This window comes from Mustela putorius, unplaced genomic scaffold (genome assembly GCF_011764305.1).
Source record: "Mustela putorius furo isolate JIRA1106 unplaced genomic scaffold, ASM1176430v1.1 tig00000551_pilon_pilon_pilon, whole genome shotgun sequence".
NCBI lineage: Eukaryota > Metazoa > Chordata > Mammalia > Carnivora > Mustelidae > Mustela > Mustela putorius.
In genome coordinates, this window is record NW_025421412.1 from 2,597,428 (window position 1) to 2,617,062 (window position 19,635).

Below are 19,635 nucleotides of genomic sequence, written 5' to 3' on the forward strand. Positions count from 1 at the left end.
CCCTCTCTTTAAAAAGCAGGTGGGGGGGGGCGCCTGGCTGGCTCCATTGGCGGAAAGAGCAACTCTTGGTCTCAGAGTTGTGAGTTCAAGCCCCAACTCAGGTGTAGAGATTACTTACAAATAAAGCCTTTAAAAAATTAGTTGTCTACTCTCTTTGATAACCATTTTCGGCTGCTTCTGCTATAGCACCCTTCAAACGACAAAGGGCAGCCCTTTTTACTGACTGGACTTACTCTTGGGGACGAGTCCTTATCACAAATGGGCAATGAGGCAGGTTTCTTGAGCACAGTGAACCAAGAGGGGAGGAGGTGAATTTGCCACAGATAAGAGAGATTTCTCAGTGGATACAGCTGAAGATCAAGGCATTATTTCATGAGTAACCGCTCAAAGCCAGTGGTCAACAAGAAGTTAATAAGTAGGAGATCCACTGTTGAATGTAACAAACTGTGTATTTGTTGAAGAACAGACACCCCCACGCCTACAGGAGAAGGACTCAAAATGGCAAGTGACTCCAACTGCCTCCCAACCCAATGTTCTAATTCAGTGGGTCCCAAACTTTGGTGTCAGGTAGAATACAGACTCCCAGGCTCCAACCGAGACAGTCTGATCAGAAGATGTAGATTCGGAGGAGAAAGAAGAAGATCATCTAGATTCAGAGCAGAGGTCTGAAGTTCTCAGCAGCCCCCCGCCCCCAGGTGGGTGGGGGGTCCAGGCCGAGCGCTCCGAGGTGCGCTGTCGGACAGGAGATGCTCTCCGCCCTGCCCAACGGTCAGACAGCAAAGACTCAGGTGGGCTGAGCAGGGAAGAGGTTTTGGATGAAGGGATAGAGGTTGCCGCCCGCCCCCCAGTAACAAGCGAGGGGATGTTCTCTCTCCTGTTCTAGGTGTGGAGACCAGGATTCAGGGTTTCCAAGACCACGGCACAACGTTGATTAGTACCCCGGTGTTCCGACCCCAAGCTCTTTCCACCAGTTTTAGGATCAATGCCAGAGAAAATTCGCCAGGCTTTCCCCATCCCCAGGAAGGAAAACAGGGGCGTATGAAAGTGGTTCTAAGGGCCAAGCACTGTGGAGATGAGAAAGGCCAGCCGGGTGCACACTCCCAGTGTGATTCAGACCTGTCCTGTCTACCCTCTTCCTCCTCTGAGCCGCGCTTGGAGAAAACTTTGGCCTGGCATGTTCCGGCGAAAGTCTACGGACTCCTTCTGACTTCCCAGTCTCGCCTGAACTGGAGCAGAAGGTGAAAAGGGAGGCTAAAGGCTCTTTCCAAGCTCGAGTAGCTCTTTTTCCCTCGCTGACTTTAAAATCTTTGTTTGACACGAGGACCAGGACAATGAAAATAACAGAATTTCAGTCAAACCGGCTGTCCCCGGTCCTGTGTGACGGTGGTCACCGGGAACCCACAAGAGCCACCTGGGAAATCCGTTAAGAGTGCAGGGGGAGTGGGGTCTGGGGCACACCATGTCTTCCACCCGTTTTTGGTCCCAGTTTAAACATCTGTGTCCACAACCAAGGGATGGCCTTATTGCGTCCAGCTTAATGCAAGCGGCTCCAATCATTTGAACACCATTTACACAATCCCACAGTGCCTCCCAAGTGCACCAATACCGGAGCAGCCCTGAATGCACCTTAGCCCCTCCCACCCCGGCGGAGACCTGGTAGGAAACTGCAGGGTTTCGCAGTTGTTCACTCACAGGGGTTAACTCCAGGGACACTGCTGGCTCTCTCTCTCCTCCTCGCCCCGCCCATTCATTCCCCCATGCCTCTCATTGAAAAGCCCCAGAAAACTCTCTGCCGAGGATGGTACCCAGACACCAGCTTCCCAGTGCCACAAACACATTTCTTCTCCGAGCCCCGGCGTCTCAACCACCCCGGGACAGACCGTCTTCTCTCTAGGAAGCCGGGGATTCGCTCCAGTTCAGGAGAGGACGCCTCAGGCTATGGTTTAAACTGTTGGCTCTCGGGGGAGGGCCACCGCCTGTTGCACACGGGATCCAAGTGGGGAACCCAAGGGAAGGCACACTTGAGACGTTCTCTGGGCAAAGCGAGCGCTCGCGGAACCTGGGCTGGGTCAGGGCTGCAGGCACACACGGGCGCACACGCACGCACTCTCAGGTGAGCACGCACGAGAGCTGCCTTCCCGCAAGGCCACAAGGTGTCCCTTCCACTCCCCCGGCGCACGAATCAGAGCCCATGAGCTGGACCCAGGACTTACCGCCAAGACGCTCTGGGCCAGAAGCCCCACGGTCACAGCCCCCAGCAGCAGCCACCTGGATGGGAGAGAGAGGGAGACCGCCATGAGCGGGCGGCCGCGGCTTGGCAGTTCCTGAGTTACACGCAAGGGACCCCGCGCGCAGGACCCACGGGGACGCGGCAGAAAGTGGCTTACCGCCGCAGGGCAGGGCTGGACGCCGAGCACTGGTGTCTGTCCATACTCCCGATCCCGTCGCTCCGGACTCCGCGCGGTCTCTCCAGCTCTGGAGGGCGAGAGACAAAGCAGGCTTAGCAGGGGCTGGGGAGGGAGCATCCTCGCCGCAAGCCTCCTTCCACAAGACGCGGGAAAGCGGGGCGCGCCCCCGCATCCCTGCAGGGGTGACAGAGAGCCGCCCCGAGACCGGACAGGAGAAGGGGGAGCCTCCCACTTAGGCCCTGCTGGGCGCCGCTTAGCGGCGGCCGCTCGGTGACCTCCCCCACTTCAGCAGAAGTGCGCGTAGCGCCCTGCCTGCGCCGGGCGCCCCAAGTCCCAGCCCCAGCCCGGGTCTCCGCGTCCTCGGGGTCGCCCTCACCTCGCGCCCGGCGTCAGGGGCGGTCCGCGCGCATCCGCCGCTCCGGGGGCGCCCGGCCGCGGCACACGGGCAGCGCGGTCGCCCTCGCGGGCCCCCGGGTGCCGGCCCGGGTCCTCGGTCCTCCGGCCGGTGGGCGAGCGCGGGGGGCGCGGGGTCGCGCGGCTGCCGCGGGTGGGTGCGGAGCGCAGAGCCCTGGCGTCCCGGCGCGCGGCGGCCACAATCTCCGGGCCGCGCGCTCCCGCCGCCTCTTACCCGCGCCGCAGGGTCCTCCCCTTTGAGACGCCGCCCGCGCGCCGCCGAGGGGAGGGGGCAGCGCCAACAAATTGGGGAGCTCGCCGGGCCGCGCTCAGGTCTCCGCCGCGAGCCGCCGCGCCCCGGACGGTGCGCAGCGCTCGCGTCCCGGCCCTCCGCCGCTGAGCCGCCCGCCGCCGTCCCCCGCCGATCCCCGCCGGTCCCGGCCGCCCCGGGCGCGCCACCATGGTGCCCCGGCTCGGCTTCTGGCTGCTGCTGCTGGCCGCCGCCCTCCTGCTCCACGAGGAGCGCAGCCGGGCCGCTGCGAAGGTGAGTCCCTGGCCGGCTCCGCTCCCCCGGCGTCCCGCCCCGCGCCGCGGGCGCCCCGCGCGGCCCCTTTGTCCCCGGACCCAGCCGCCCGCCCGCCCCTCGGGGGTCGCGCGTGGCATGGCCAGGTGCCCTCTCCGCGCGGGCCCCCGCCAGGGACCCCTGTGGGCTGCCTTCGCGCATCCATTAGGGAGCCTCCTTTGTTGTGGGCTGGGCGGGGGCGAGGTAGAGGACCTCTCCGGGCCCTGGGCAAGCTGAGCAGAGCTCTGGGCGCACCGCGCCGGGCGATGGTGCCCGGGAGTCTGCGGGACTTGAACTCGCGCCGCGGAGGCCTCAGCGGCCCGGCGCCCTCTCCTGCCCTGGGCGCCCTGGTGGGCTGGGGACAGGCTGGGTGGGCACGCGCGCCCCACGCTGCTCAGAGCCCCCACGCTTGTGCCCGGGAGTCGCTTTGGGCGTGTTTCTCCCCTTCTCGGGCGACTCTGCTGGTTGATGCTGAGCAGTTGTGGGCCGTTTGCCTGGAAACAGCTGTCTCTCTTGCTTTCCCACGACTTTTCTGTGGCTGAAGCCCGCTGGAGGACAGAAGTGGGGCGCTTGTGAGCGGAGCTTTAAAAAGTTACCAAACCCCACTCGTTGCCTTTTATTAATGGACATTACCCATAAAGCTATAACCACATCATAGTTGAGTATGAAACCAACATGAAACTCCATCTTATTGTTCTAAGCACAAATTGTTTTGCTAGTTTTCACTTCCTCGGGCTGTGTGCTTGCCGGAAAGGATCCCGGAGCTGGGCTTGCAGGAGGAAAGGCTTCCAGCTCTGGAAGGTCCTTGATGCACTTTTGTTCTTTCTTTCTTTTTTTTTTCTTTCCCCCTCAGACAGAATAAAGACCTCGGCGGGTCCTCAGTGTGCCAGGCTTGCAGACAACACCCTGAGAAAGTATGGCTTCTAAAGGCATTTTACACGCCCCCCCCCTCAATGTTTAAAAATTATTTTGCTACTTTCCGCACTTCCCAGTCACTCTTACTGTTCCAGACCTCATCTAGCTCATCGTGTACCCACTCATAGCGCTCTCCCTCCTGCTCCCATTCAGGTGGTTGCTTTTACGTTTTGTTTGTTTGTTTGTTTTTAGTTGTCTTCGGGAGGGATGGTATTCACTGACTCTTGCTTGTAAAATCAACGGGACGGGTACCTGCCAGAGTGAGCTGGTAGTGTGCATGCCCGCCTCATCCCAGGGCAGGGCTGACTCCTTTCTGGCAGCTCCTTCATTGGGTGTCGAAAGGGCTGGTGATCAGAGCAGCAATTAAGGGCAGATGCTTCTCCCAGCCCCGAGCCCAGCCAAGCACCGGACTCAGTGGTTCAAGCGCTCTCCAGTAATGATGAGAAGAGGAATCTCCAGAGCACTTATTTGGGTGTAGAAACATTGACCCAAAGATGTCATACTTCCAAGGAGAGATTGCTAAATTCGATGGCAAGCAAATGAGAGAAAGTTCTCTATTTGGAAATAGGAACCTCTGCTTGGACTTAGATTTTCTAACTGATAATAGTAGCAAAGCAAAGCTGATTGTAAGAACTAGCTTCAGCTGGGACTTTAAATAACAAGCCACACACCTATGGGAATGCCTGTTCTTGCCTGGGAAATCAAACTCACTACTGTTGTGTGGGATCACTCTCCTTTAATTATTCTCTAAGACCCAAGCACATTCCTGTCCACTGGCTTGGCTCTAAACCTCAAGGTGTCCCATAGTGTTTTAAGTTCTGGGTCACGTGTTTGGACACTCTCTGATCGATCACCAGCTGACTCAACATTATCTTTACACTTAATTTTTCCTGACTTAGATATGGATATGACATGGATGTCCAAAAAAATCTGTTTAAAAATAATTGTCTAATTTTTAAAAAGCATTTCACTTTTCATATCATCAAGAACTTTTTTTTTTTTTTTTTTTTTTTTTTTTTTTTTTTTTTTGCTTACCACTTTCCAGAATTACCTATTAGGTACCAAAATTTGAAATAACTTCAACACAGATCCAGGCAAAATACATTTAAAACTACATTGTGAATAATAAGTCACTGCCATCAGTCCATCAAATCCTTACTCAGAAGCCACCCCGAAGGATTCTAGGGTTACCTGTGCCTTAAAAGAGAATCTGATTCACACTTTACCTGCATTTGTACCTGTCCCAACATTGCCCCCACCCCCATGCTGGGCAAGCATTGCCCCCCCTCCATTTGAAAGGCTCTTTGATTTTATATTTGACCCTATCTGCCATGGTCATATTGTTCATTTACTAGTAGATGGATTTTCTAAGCCAGTGATTTTCCCCCATGCCCAGTCTATCCTGATTCCCCTCCCCAACTTTTCTTTCTGAGGCAAGAAGTGAGGAGGAGGGGACAGGCCTGAGCAGAAGCGCCCCGATTGCGGGTGCCCTGTGTTCTCAGTCCTGCAGTCAGACCGGAGGGAAGCGGAGGGAAGCGTCCCCACCGCAGGAGCCTCGGACTCCTCTCTCACTGCGTCACCCCCTCCCCCCTTAACGGATGGTTTCTCAGGATTGGAAACGTGAACTCGCCCCCAAGTGTGGAGATGCCTGCCCCCGGCTCTGGGCGTGTTCAGACCCTGCTCACTGTCCTGGGGCTCCGTGACCCAGGACTCACGGAGCTGAGACTTAGTCCCCATGTTGAGTACGACTCTGTTCTGTTGCAAAGGGAATTGAAACAAGAAGTCCGAGCTTTCCCACCGGCCCGTGGCGGCACCATTAGCCCAATACCCCAGAGGGATACAGCCCAAATCATTAGGTTCCTCATCTGTGGACTTGGCCCAGCCGGAAGGAGTAATGCATGTAAACTGCGTGTTGCAGGCGCGGCCCCCACAGAATTATCGGCCGCGTAAGTTCATCACATACACCAAGAGCAAGTGTGGTTTAAAAATGTCCGCTCTTAGTAGGCCGATGAGCTGGGAGGACTCCCCCGACGCCTCGGTCAGGCAGACCTGACCCTTCTCCCGGGGACTGCTCCTTCCGTCCTTTGCCCCGCGCATGCGCCCTGAGCCCTCCCGCACGCTTGTGCTCTGGCTGGCCCGCGGGACTGCGACTGCGCATGGGCTCGCCCTGCCCCCAGGCCGCTTGCACTTGGCAGGGCCGCCGAGCAGCACGCGGGCCGCCGAGCAGCACGCGGGCCGCCGAGCAGCACGCGGGCCGCCCAGGCTGGTGAGTGTCACAGTGGCCAGCTGCGCAGGACGCAGAGACGCTTCCAGGAGGACACCCCACCTCCCGCTCTGAGGGGGACGAGAATCTATAAGGTCAGCGTCGCTGTTTCCATGAGCTGTGAGGGTCGTTATGCTCACAGGTGCCGCCTGTGCCGCCTGTTCCTAGACCTGCAGCCCCTGCATTTGAGAACGACACGGAGGCTCCCTCCTTTGAGAAACCCAGATGCCACGTCTTCTGTTACCAGCCGTGGTAGCTGACCTTTCCTCCCAGAGGGGTAGAGACACGGAAGAACAAGGTCTGGGAGATGGTGGGAAGAGGCACCAGCTGCCAGCGGGACCCTGACTTGGGGGTGTCCCCTCTCCCCAGGCTGCAGGTACATTGGGGTGTGTGGAAGGTTGCCGCATGGATGGCTGCTTCTAGGCTGCAGTGCCTTTAGGAACTGCCCCAGAAAACGTAGCCTCACTTGGGCAAGTACATGAGGGAATTCACAAAACCCATTATTCATTAACAAGACTGTTGGCAAATGTCTTGGGACTGGTCAGGATGGTCATCGCTTCAGGAATTCAGTTACTTAGTGAAGAGCTAGTAAGGGTTTTTCAGACAAATGAACCCACCGGTGCCTCCCTGGAACAAACCCTTTGAGAAATCCAGAGGGCGTCAAAAATTGAGTGAGTTCTAACACTTGTTTGGAAGAAGTATAGACAGTGTTTGTTTTAACATTTGTTCCAGAAATTCGAAAAGGATTAACCTCATTAAAATGCCTCTCAAGCAGATTTGGTATTTTTGCATTCTTGAGATAGAGTAAGCAAAAGCAACAATAGAATGCCGAAAATAATACCATTAGGGCATTGTTCTTCCTGCTATTATTAAACAACCACTAAAAAATGTCGACTATAGAACAATACAAAAGACATATTCCTACTATTCTCAGGCGTACAATGAGAGAGGATATAAACCAGAACACGTTTCAATGGTCAAGTTCTTTGGAGGCACTGGACACTGTAAGAATTACTTGGGGTTAATATTTTTATAGTCTGGTACACGGTGAACTGGTTCCATCCTGTGTTTCCCTCCATTGTTCTCCTGGTTGTGCTCTAGTGACATGTGTCTCTCCTAGATTTCCTCCTGTTTCTCCCTTTTTCCTCTGCCCAGGCCCTCGGCATGGGTGTGCGATGGGGTCCAGCCCGCCGGCTCCTCTCCTCTCCTCTCTCCTCTCTGTGCTGTCTGCCCTCTCTGGCTGGGAAGATCTGCTCTTGTGATCCCATGAAGAGGGCTCCAGACCTTTTTCTTCAAATGCAGCCTAGGATCTTCGCATTCCCATGGGTCATGTCACCTTGGCTTTAGTCTCAGACTTTGCAAACGTGTTCAGAGCTGAACTTACAGTCTTACCCAGACCGACTGCCCATTCCCACTGTTGCCTTGTAGTCGCCGATGCCCCAGTATCTCCTCACACTCAGCCCAGACACGATGACTTCCCCTAGAGGAAATCTCTTTTATCCTGTCTCTTTTTAACCTCCATGTCACTCAGTCGCCAAGGCTGCCATGTCTTCCTCCTGTGGGCTTCTCTGCATTCCCGCCTGCTTTCTCCTCCCATGGCTGCATCCCCCTTCCAGGTCTGTCCGCCTTGAGCCAGGGTTGCAGCAAACCCCTCCTCGTTCCTGGGCTCCCTCCAGCCCAGTCCTCGTGTTGCTGGGTGGCTACTTGTCTCTAGGGATCCATTTATGACCACGGCATTCCCCTGAGGGGCTACCTCATGTTGAACCGCAGCTTCCCTTCTGTTCCATGCGCTGGTTTCTATTTGTCTTTTGATAAAGACTTTCTCTTTTATAGAGTAGCTTTAGGTTGAGAGGAAGGCGCAGAGATTTGCCCATATCCCCTCCTTCCCTGATGCGAGCACAGCCTGTCCTCCATCAGTGTCACCCACCCGAGTGGGGCATTTGTCACAATGGGTGAGCCTACGGTGATGCGTCATCATCTCCCATGTTGCATGACAGTCACTCTCGGTGTTGTGCAGTCCATGCGTGTGGAGGGGTGTGCAGACATGTCATCACTGTAGCGTGACCCAGAGACTTCAAGACCCCCCGTGCTCTGCCTGTTCCTCCTTCCCCCGTATGCCTGGCAACCGCTCCTCTGACTGTCTCCATAGCTTGACTTTTCCAGATGTCCTAGAGCTGGAATCAGATGGGATGTGGCCGTTCACACTGGCTTCTTTCACTTGGTGATACACGTTCAGGTTCCTCCACACATCTTTTCGTGACCGGATCATGACTGTCTTGTTGGCGTGGAGTGATACTGCCTTGCCTGGCTGGACCACGGATTCTTTGTCCCTGTACCCCCGAGGGCCATCTTGGTGGCTCCCACAACCTGGCGGTTCTGAATAAAGCTGCTGTAGACAGCCAGGGGCAGGTTTCTGTGTGGACAAAAGTGCTCCACTCCTTGGGGTGCACATGATTGCTGGTTAGTGTGGCAAGAGTGTGTTTAGTTTTGTGGGTGACCACCAAACACCAAACTGTCTCCTGAAGCAGGCTGCACCATTTTGCCTTCCTGCTAGCAAGAAGTGAGGGTCCCTGTGTCTCTACATCCTCTCTGGCATTTGGGGTCATCAGGGTGGGGTCCTGGCCTCTCTCCACAGTAGGGATCTCATGGCTGCTTTGATTTCGCCCTTCACGACCTGGATCTGTGAAGTTTATCTTCGTGGCTTGCCAACCTGTCGGCTGGGTGATTGCACGAAGGACTAGTCTCTGTGTTCCATGGGGTGATGTCATCTGTTTGAGCCTCAGGTCCCTAATGAGAATACAGTGTCCTTGGAAACCTTCACGTCACCTGGTGTGGTCGTGCCCCCAGAGCAGCTCAGTGCTCAAGCCATGCTGGTGGTTCTCGCTGCTCTGTGGCTGGGACCGCAGTGTCTCGTGTCTGTTCCTCTGACACCCCTGACAATTCTGAGCCGCTGGAGGACCCAGCTTCTCTTTAAATTCCCCCACTATGTGTGGGGGGTGCCTGCCCCATGGAGAGACCTCACCAGTGATTTGTAATTGGGGCTGATGCTTCTGGCCGACATTCACTCTCCAGCCCTGGAAGAGCCCCGGTGGGACTGTGCATGGGCCCACGTGAGCTGGTGGCAGTGTTAGGGAACAGAAAGGGAGTTTGTGCCAGACGAAGGTGTTTCCTCTTAATTTGGAATTTGGAGTAGTTACTCCACCCCAGACTAAACACGACTTGGAAATATACACAATGCTGAACTCCTTATGTAAATAGTTTATTCCGTGGTTTAGTAATATTCCTAGCTTTGCTATTCTTGATTTTTAATATGCGCACTATGAGAACAGCTGATGGCCTCTGAGTTTTAAGGCTTGCGAGGTTTGTGGTAAGAGCAAAGATAAAAGCAGTGCCCCGTCAGATACTGAAGGGATATTTCACATACCACGAGGCTTTTGCCTATCGGTTGGTTTTATCTCTTGCTGATAAAGGACAGTACTCCGGCCCCTTCATCTTTTACTGCTCTTAGAGTCACCACTTCGTTCAGAGTTGTGGAATGACTGTTGTTCACTCTGGAATAAATACCTCTGTGTACCGTGGACATTTCTTTCTTGCTCACTCAATGGCGAGCGATAGTGGCTGTGAATCGGACAAGGCCACTGTGATGTCACCGGCTTTGTTCGCATCTCACCAAATACATTGAGGGTTGGAGAAGCCATGTGTACACTCGAGAGAGAGAGAGGCTAGCTGTTGAAGTAAATGTCCAACCCAGCTCAGTGTTTGGAGACCTGATATTCCTCTATTTGATGTTTTGTTAAAATTGTTTAAACGTTTGAGTTTCTGCTCTAGAAAGTAAACCTATTCCTTCATGAAGAACAAAACCCGAGGTTTTCTGGTTGTAACTCTCAGTATCTCCAAGAGCTCTTTGCACAACTTTTTCATAGGTGGCACTCACTCCTGGAGAAGACGGAGGTTCGGAAGCCATGGGTCGTGGGACACAGGGGCATGTCTTCACTTTGGAGCCGTGAACCTTTCCTAATGGGTTACACCTTTATTTCTATTAAGGAAATATTAACATATATTTTAACCAGCAGAACATTGACTAGTACATCTCGAACAATGTTTTTCATAAAGTATGCTTGTAATTTTTGCAATACGAGAAAACAACCACAGTTTATTCTAAAACCCCACAATTATCCTTTGTAACCAGTCAGCAGTTTTGAGCACGGGAGTATTTTTTCCTATATCATCCAAGAGCATCAGCTTTAAAATGCCATTATAAATGTAAGTATCTCCTTTTCCTAATTAGTTTTAATTTTTGAGTTCCATTTTATAATTTTTTAAAAGATTTTATGTGTTTGTTGAAGAGTGTGAGAATGTGCTATAGTGCACTCATGGCGGGGAGATGGGCAGGCAGAGGGAGAAGCAGGCTCCCCGCGGAGCAGGGAGCCCGAGCTGGGACTTGATCCCAGGACCCTGAGATCATCACCTCAGCTGAAGGCAGACAATTAACCCACTGAGCCACCCAGGTGTCCCCAGTTACAGAATTTTTTTAAGGAGTACAATAATATTTTAAAAGCTTGGATAAAAGCTTGAGTGAAGGTGTATCAGTGTCTTTTCTAACCTATTTTACATTTAGGGTTTTATTAGGGAAAAAAAAAAGGTCACAGGACCTGTAGTTTGGCCCACTTTTGTAATGTCCATTTGATTTGACTTTATATCTTAAATAGTAGTAGTTAGATATTAAGGGGTTAGTGTAATTCCAAGGACTCTAAAATTAGCCAGGCAAAAGAAGTGTCTAATTCTCTAGGAAACTTGGCCAAAGGGGTACATGCAGACAACTTGGTGGGAAGAGAATTGCAGCGTTTCAGACTCACCTGGAGAGAAGCTCCAGATGGGGTAGTGGGCACTGCCGTTGAACACGAGGGTGCTGGTTTGAGTCCCTGCTGTGTGACCCTGTGCCGGCGACCTCCCTCTCTCCAACATACTCTCTCCCTCTCTCCTCTGGACAATGAGGATGGCCTTAATGCTTCGCTCAGGGGGCATGTCTGAAGATGACATGAGGCAATGTTTAGAAAGCACTTGTGCGGTGCTGGACACTCTTCTCTTTGTTAAACTAAAAACAAGTTCTGAGGAATAAGCATCAAGTGTTTATGTCATCAAGGAAGGCATCTTGGGGCTGGAGACCATAGAAGGGCACCTGTCCCAGTAGCTGTGGGACATGAGCTCCCAGCAGAATCTCCTGGAAGGCTTGGTGAAGCACAGACGCCAGGCCCCCCTCCTAGACTTTCTGATTCAGGGTTGTGGTGTGCACCCGAGAGTGGCATTTCTGCTCCAGAGATGATAGGTCTCGTCCATTCTCTTCCTCAGGCAGGGACAGCTGCTCGAGGCACATGAGCTCTGAACCCACTGTTCTGGAACGTTGCTTTGCCTTCAAATACGAAGCTGAATTTAAAATGACTTTCATGATTCTCATTTTCTTCTCTCTTGTTGGTTGTGGTTGCCACTGGTGAGCTCAGTTCTAGCCCCATGGTGCCATCTGAAAGGTGAGAAGTGGGAAGAAGGTTCTAGAAGCATATGTGTGGGGTGTCAGGATGCTTGAAAGTTCATTTGGAGGGGTTTGGCTGATGGGAATTGGGGGTGGCTGGTGCCTGGAGAAGGTGCTGGTCCCTGTGGTCCCCTCTGCTCCTCAGGACACAGGACATGAGTTTTCCCATGATTATCTACTTTAAGTCAGAGTTTTTGCCATCCTTAGGGCTCTGTTCTGTGGAGAATGTGCACAGGCTGTTTGCCTAGGGACTGTACTGGCCAGGCCAGAACCCCAGTGGGCTGGGGGGCCGGCCCCGCCGTGGGTGACTGCCATGTCTGGCTGTGCCCACCGCCCCCCGCCCCCGCCACCTCCCATGGGTCCCAGCTACTTGGACTCCTCATGAGAAATTTCTGTTTTGTGTCTTATTATGGCTAAATCTATTTCCTGGGTATTAAAGACCATTTGGGGTTAGTGGTTTAAAATAACTCCTAAATTTTGGTCAGGAAATGGCCTCTAAAATGAAGACAAACTTGCCCAAGTGGGAAGGTGGGAAAAACACTACAATGTGAGTGGTTCCGCCTCTGTCCGATGGATTTCGGGTGAGAACTCGAAACTGGTCTCAGCTCAGTTCTGCTCGCTGGTAGACTGGGGAGGATGCAGTCTTCATGACGGAGGGCGTGGACCAGGCAGGGTTCTTGGCTCATCCCTTATCTTTAACAGACAGTTCTGCATGGAGACAGGACGCCAACAGCTGAGGCTTTTATCAGTTCCTAGAGCAGTAGAGCCGCTCCGAGCAAATAGCTGTTGGATGCCTTAGTAATAATTAGATTTTGTTCTTCCAAATACTGAAAATAATAAGATTGTATTTCTTTATTCAGGAATTTGGGCTCTTAAAACTTTAAAAAAATTTTTATAATGAATCATTTGTTATTATTTCTTGTTGACCCTGGATAGCGTCCCGTGGAGTTACCATCCATGGGTACATTATAGAGAAACATGGATAATTCGTTTAAAACATACGTAACTTTGGGCATTGTTTTAGGCTAGAAAGCAGATTTGTAATCCAAATCCTCCCCCTTTTTTACAGCAGTGAAAGTAAAGAAGACCGAGAATCCACTTAAGCACATAGCATAGATTCGTAGCTTCATAGCTCAGTATCTTCCTTCTGAGACTCAAAAACCTGTTCAGTAAATGTGTGTTCAGTCTCACTCGAGGTCCGAAAATGTCCAGCAGGGAGAATTGTTCTCATACTTTGTGTTCTGGTGTATGCTCATGGTAAGGGAAGAGTAGATTTAATAGTGGCATAATAGATGTAATGCTGAAAACTTTAAACCTGCACTGTTCTCCGTTTTGCCCCCAGAATTTTCACTTAGGTTCTGAAACTCTAGAAAGATCACCACGGAGTCACGGACTATGGGGCCAGAGCACATGGGTTTGAGTTCGCCAGTAATGAGCTGTTGGACTGTGGGTAGCCTAACTCAGCCTCCCTGTGCTTTGGTTTTCTCATCTGAAAGTAGGAGTGACGATGTTACCCTTTATAGGATTGTTGTGTGGATAGCACACGCAATAATACATTTGAAGCTGGTAACTGAGGGACGGCCCTGTCCTGAGCCCCAGACGTGTTAGCTCTTACTGATTCACTATTATGACATTGACCTGTAACTAAAACTACACTAACTGAAATATACCTTTCTTTTACCTCTACGTCATTCTGTAGGATTCTTGAATAATTTACAAATATTAGGATTATAATGATATTCATATATGTGCTTTAATTAAGTTTTTATTGCATAGCTGTAAGGGTCTCCTTCTATACCTAAAGAATTCCAAGGTGGGAAACTGGACTTTGAAGACAAAAATAAAACCAACACCAGCACATGGAGAGGAATGCGCCATAGTGGTTTCATCCAGGATGTGACTGAATTGGCAGTTTCAGGTTCTCACAAGAGGCCCTGAGAGTTGGTATTTGGTAGTCACTCTGGACGGGTGGTCTTCCATAGGTTTGGGTGGCCAGTGTGAAGTGATCACGGTTTAACAGAATGTTCTGCAAAGGTGGGAACCACTTTCCAGAACTTTCTCCCCGACCTTGTTCCAATGAGGAAGGGCATCTTTTCCTCAGCTGGAGAAATGGAAAGTTGTCAGAGCTTGGTTTCCTCAACTTCCCGAATGCACGTGCTCTCTTGGACTCTCATCGTTGACTCTGGTAATTATTGTATCCGCTGGGTCCAGAGTTGGTGGGTCTCACTGAAGATGACAGCTCCGTCTTGTAGTGATAAATTCCTGTGGAAGCAGCCCGTGGTGCAGCTCAGCGAGCCGTTCTGGCCTGAGCACCAAAGACTCTTTAAAAGATGCCCCTCTTGCTTTTAGGAATGGCTCAGCCTCGGAAATTCAACTTTGTTAAAAGAGCCATCAATATAAGGAAGAGAACCAAGGTTTTTTATAGGAAGTATTATCTGTGTTGTATCTCTAACAGACCTTCAGGGTTGTTCCATTTATGTAGAAATGAGGAATTTCAAAGTATCTGTAGAGTAGGGAAGGAGCTAGCTTGGTTCTCCTGTTGCCCTGGGAGTTGTGCAGAGCTGCTGGGCTTGAGAGACGGCAAAGGCACCGAATGTGGAAATACCAGATGTGAGAAGCAGGACTTCAGAACGCACATGTGCTTCTACAGTGTTCAGGACTTCCAGGCAGTCTGATGAGAATGCATGTGTCACAACAGTGATGATGCAAGAATATTGTCCTTTGCCTTAAAATTGCTGTGCTCTGTGGCCAAGTCAGCAGCAACCCGTGTGAAGAGGTTTGATGAAACAGAAGGGCAGGTGCTTTTGGAACCCACAGGGATGCATCCCAAAGGCCTCTAGTTCCAAGAGACGTAGCAGTTGCCCCCCCTCCCAAACCCCGGCAAGCCCTGCGGGGCAGGCTGCTGCCAGATGCAACCCCACCAAGAGTGAAGAGCCGGTAACCGCTGTGCAGTGCGTCCTTGAACTTGGAGGAGTTCACGTCACAGTTGGCACCGGCGCTCTTTTCTGGGAGTTAAGCTACTTGGCAATTGAAATCCTGCCCTAAGGACAAGGGTTACCCCGTTTCCTGGGCAAAACCAATCTAGTTTGTGAATTAGAGATAAATGAATTAGAAACACGAAGACTGTTTCTATAAAAATACTGAGTGGCTTAAGAGAAGAAAACATAGGTCAGAGGTCTTGGCAAAAGATGTTGGCAGACTGTCCCTGGCAATTGGTAGTGCCGGTCCCCTATTATCTTGCAATTGGGGAATGCCATTAACACAAGGGGAAGATGTAACATAAAAATCAGTGATGAAATATGTGATGTTGCAAAGCCTTTTCTGGGAGAAGTCATTAGAGAAATGGCCCTTAATAAGCTTAATTCCTTAATTGGCAGTTCTCTTCTTAAATGAAGTGTCCGAGAAGAAAGAGGTGTGAGATCAGCTGATGCTTCCTGTTCCTCCAAACACCATTTACAAATGCTGCCCGAGTTTGGGTTGCTGTATCTGAGCAGAATTGCTTCTGACCTCAAGCCAGAATGACAGATGGTGGACATTAGCTACCGGGGGACAACTGTAAATATTAACTCCACTTACTCTAGTCCTGGGTGTTAGGCAACTACACCATTAAAGAGATCACAGCATCCCTTTGAAAGCTCTGCTTTGCAAAACAGAACAATGAGTTTGAGTTTCTCATGATTCAAGCTTTGCACACAGACACAGCAATCGCTAGCTTGTGTAGTGTTTTCTCTGTTCTCCCCAGACCCTGAGCCATGGCACCTGTGTGAACCGTCGCCTTTGGGAGCCTGAACATGTACAAAGCAGAGGTTTCTTCATAAAACAGTTTTATACAATTTTGGTCTTATTTTTTTTCAAAATTGAGGACTATTCTAGCTTGCATAGGTGTGTACCATAGCCCTGGTTGTGAGTGTCATAGTCAGTCCCCTGACCTGGGGTCTACACTCATCGGCTTGGTCCCCTCATGTGTGTCCCAAGCTGGATGAACACTCGTGCAAGGCAGCCTTGAACAGAATCCAGCATTTAGCACCAGTGGAAGGAAATTGACCACACAAACTTTTAGGGGAAGCCCTGGGGAAGTGGACTGGATGGGATTGAGACTCGTTATGGCATCAGCAATTTCTGTTCTCGTGATTGCAGAGTCTACTGGTGCATATGAGCTGTGTCCTCTTTGGATTCTACTGAGATTACCCACTGTTACGTCTGCATCCTGGTAATAGTCCCAGACCATTGCATTTCTCCTAACCCTCTGCAGGCAGGTACCTGTCTTTCATGGCCTGCTGATCCTACCTGCCTTCCTATTGGGAGCCACACCGAGTTCCTGTCTGTCCTGTACTGGGGCCAGGTGGGCGGGACTGTTGGAGTTGGGGGGCGCTCGGAGCCCTAATGAGAAAGCTGCACACAGATCTTCCTGACACTTGGTCTCTCTCTTTCTAGTTAAAATAAGCTGAGAGTAAAAGGTGGTTTGGGATACCCCTCCCCAAATTAGGATCCCTGGAAAGATTAGACTCAAGAAACAATACTCTAGTCACCATTTTGTAGTTTGTAAGTGTTTTACATCAACACCTTGTGCATCTCAAACATACACAATGTTGTACATCCGTTATTTCTCAAACCTGGAAAAAATACAACCTTAAATAAGTTCAGCTTGCAAGTTAAAAGAAATGGTCTAGAGCATAGCGTGTTCTCTTCATTTGGGCAGGATATCCATGAACCCCTTGAATCATATGTACATTTTATGAGTCACGCATGGTGCATTTTTAAGGATGTAGTTACCAGACTCTCGAAGAGCTACAAACCACCAACACTGGTTTAAAGGGATGTGGTTGCTGATTTTTATAGTAAGATCCATTGAAAAAGATTTATCAGGGAAAAAAGCCCTTGAATTTGGCAGTGGGGAAGAGCAGAGGCATTTGGCAATGCCTCCAAAGAATCGGCTCTTAGAAGGAGGCAGGACGCAGGCCCTTCTGAGGGTGACGGGAAAGCTGGTGAAGGAAGGCGGTCTTGGCAGGCGTTAATCTTACTGCCTGCATCCGATGGAGGCATTCATCTCTGGTTTCCTGGAACCGCGCGTTTCTTTGCATGTGGCGGACCTCGTCTTCTCAGTTGCTTTTCAACGTCTTGGTTTTCCCGCCACGTCTTGTGGGGTTTCCGCCCGTCACTGTGCAGGACAGATGCTCAGCCAGTCTCTGTTGGTAGCCAGGGCCGTGCTGGAGAAGCTGACCCCGGAGGGGCATCTAGAGTCTGTGTGTCCGCAGAAGGTGGACGTGGGCAGTGACTTCAAGAACCCAGGTCAGAGCTCTCCGAGAGGGGGAGGTGAGAGGGCCCCTGAAGAGACTGAGCCACGGGGCGACGTTTCTGGGACGCCGATGGAACATGTCCTTAGGGAGCCATGCTGCGGGCTTCGCACCACGGTGTGAATCGCTCCACGCCATTCCCTCCCAGCACCCTCTGTGGGGGAGGCAGTGTCTACAAGGTCTCGTCCTGCCCATCAGCCACGTAAGGCATGGAAGTGAGTGTGCAGAGCGCCAGCCCGGTCCACGCCGGTGACCCTGGTGTGACTGTTAATCATTCATAGTGCCCCGCTCACCCCCAGCAGCGGCCTGATCTGGCAGATAAGTTCTCTGGCAGCTGATCATGAGATTGTACAGGGAGCGCTTTCCACCCAGTCTTGGAGACGAAAGCACATTCTTTGGTGCTCAGAGGGGCAGAAGGAACAAAAAGAGTCAAAGTTTGGGAGAATTTGGTGAGCAAGGTAGAAGAGGGTCAGAGACACGGTTTTCCACACAGCAACTCCTGGGAGTCAGCAAAGTTCTTCTAGAGGCAGAGGTTTGCACACACAATTTTAAGGTCAGAAGGGGACTACTGCCACCAGTGTTCTTGGTCCGGTGGGCGGTGGCCACTGGCCTGGGGTGGAAGGCAGGCAGGGCCATTTACTTCTCTGTGTCCTTGCTCCAAGCCCTGACAGCCCCTCTTCCCCCCGATTCCCCCACTTCTGCGCTGGTCTCAGAGCGCAGAGCCCTGGTTCCGGGGCAGGCTGGGTCACTGTCTGGTTCTGCCGCCACCTGGTGACCCCTTCCACGGTTCATGGACTGGCCCTGGTGGAGACCAGCAGAGAGCCCAGGGTCACAGGCAGGACGAAGTGGAAGGTGATATGAGAGAAAGGTGGGGTGCAGGGGCTGGGGGGCGCCAAGGGGAGATGAGGGTTTGGAGAGGTGGGTGAGGTCAGTGAGCAGAGAGGCAGGTGCCAGGAGAGAAGGCTCCCCGCAGGAGTGCGGCCGTGGCACGGGGGCCGTGTCGCGGTGGGTGGAAGCCGGAGCGAGCAGCTTGGGGCTGAGGCTGGAGCCTGAGAACAGAAGATCTCAGAGGCCAGGGACCCTGTGAAAGGAATGTTACGGCTTATGCTGCCTTTTAAGGACAACTCTAGTGTAATATAAACATGTTGTGGGTCATTAGATGTGCTGATTAAGAGGGTAAATCATAAAAGAAATTAAGTCTTGGACATAAAATTTAAACAGTACAGTGACATTTTCATGATAAAACTAAGGCTACCCAGATTGCTTTCCCACTGGGGAGCCTGGAAACCAGAATTCCGAAGCTCTTCTTGGGCGCTGTTAGCTCGCGGCATGCAGAGAAGTGTGCCCGCGGGCCCTGCCCGGCTGAGGAAATAACATGGAAGGGGCTCTGACTCGGTTTTCAGTGAGAGGAAGAGCCTGCAGAGCCCGCGCGGCGGCATGTGCGCTACTCGAAGGTGAGACAGGACCCTTCCACTTGCAAAACACCAGACTGCCTTCGAGGAGAGCAAACCGCGGCAGGTGGGTTGGTGCCTGCCGGCAGCTCCCGCCCCCTTGCCCCACGGTCTACACCACACCCTCTCTGACCATTTCCCAGAGGCCTGAAAGCCAACCTGTCACCTTCCACGGTGATGTGGATCCAGAGCGTCAGCGTCCGGGGTTGGTCCATCCCCGGGCAGAGCAGCCTGTCCACTGCCCGATTTGGCGACAGGAGGTCATCGTGGTGAGTCTGCCCTGGAGGGACAGCCCACGGCATCGCTCACGTCTTGTGCTCCTCTGCGTCTCGAGCTTTCTACACGGAGGGAGCCGGGGCCGTCGGGTTGGGCCCTGAAGGGAGCCGTGCACGTGCTCCGCCATTATGGACTTAGCGCATCTTCAGTTTCTTTCAAACTACATCGAACCAACTCCCATTTTAGTGATTTTTAAATGTTTGTGCAAAGAGAATACACAGGTGCCATGACGGAAACCAGCACGGGGAGGTGGGAACAGTTCTGTCCGTCACTCCACCCGTGCCCAGGGAATCCTTCAATAGAGGTCGGTTGCCAGAGATGTCAAATTCTTATCTCTGAAGCCATGCATTCTTTCCAGACAAGGCGGCAACTTGTCCTCAGGTACGTTTTCCGACTCGGCAGGTCTACACCAAGTTGGCTTGAGGCGTCCTAACGCTCGCGGGCTCAGGCCGGCTTCCCGCGGCCCCGCTCTTGCATCAGGCCCTCACAGGAAACCTTTCTCCTGGAAGCAGCCGGGAGGCGTCTGGAGGCGCTTCCTACTTGTAA

At 52.1% G+C, this 19,635-nt stretch overlaps 2 protein-coding genes across 3 annotated transcripts in view; one reads left to right on the forward strand and one right to left on the reverse strand.

Annotated features, from left to right (window-relative positions):
* COL4A2 (collagen type IV alpha 2 chain) overlaps positions 1–2,990 on the reverse strand; it is a 154,786-nt gene extending 151,796 nt beyond the window's left edge. For both annotated transcript variants that reach the window (XM_045081319.1, XM_045081318.1), the window contains exons 1-3: positions 2,785–2,990; positions 2,388–2,475; positions 2,214–2,268 (exon numbers count right to left, since the gene is read on the reverse strand). In XM_045081319.1, coding sequence (XP_044937254.1) covers positions 2,214–2,268; positions 2,388–2,431 — 99 coding nt within the window. In that variant the 5' untranslated portion in view covers positions 2,432–2,475; positions 2,785–2,990. The remainder of the gene's footprint in view (positions 1–2,213; positions 2,269–2,387; positions 2,476–2,784) is intronic.
* Positions 2,991–3,142: 152 nt separating this feature from the next.
* COL4A1 (collagen type IV alpha 1 chain) overlaps positions 3,143–19,635 on the forward strand; it is a 130,087-nt gene continuing 113,594 nt past the window's right edge. Inside the window, 1 exon segment of the mRNA XM_045081320.1 lies at positions 3,143–3,345. Within this exon segment, the coding sequence (XP_044937255.1) occupies positions 3,262–3,345 (84 nt within the window). The 5' untranslated portion in view covers positions 3,143–3,261.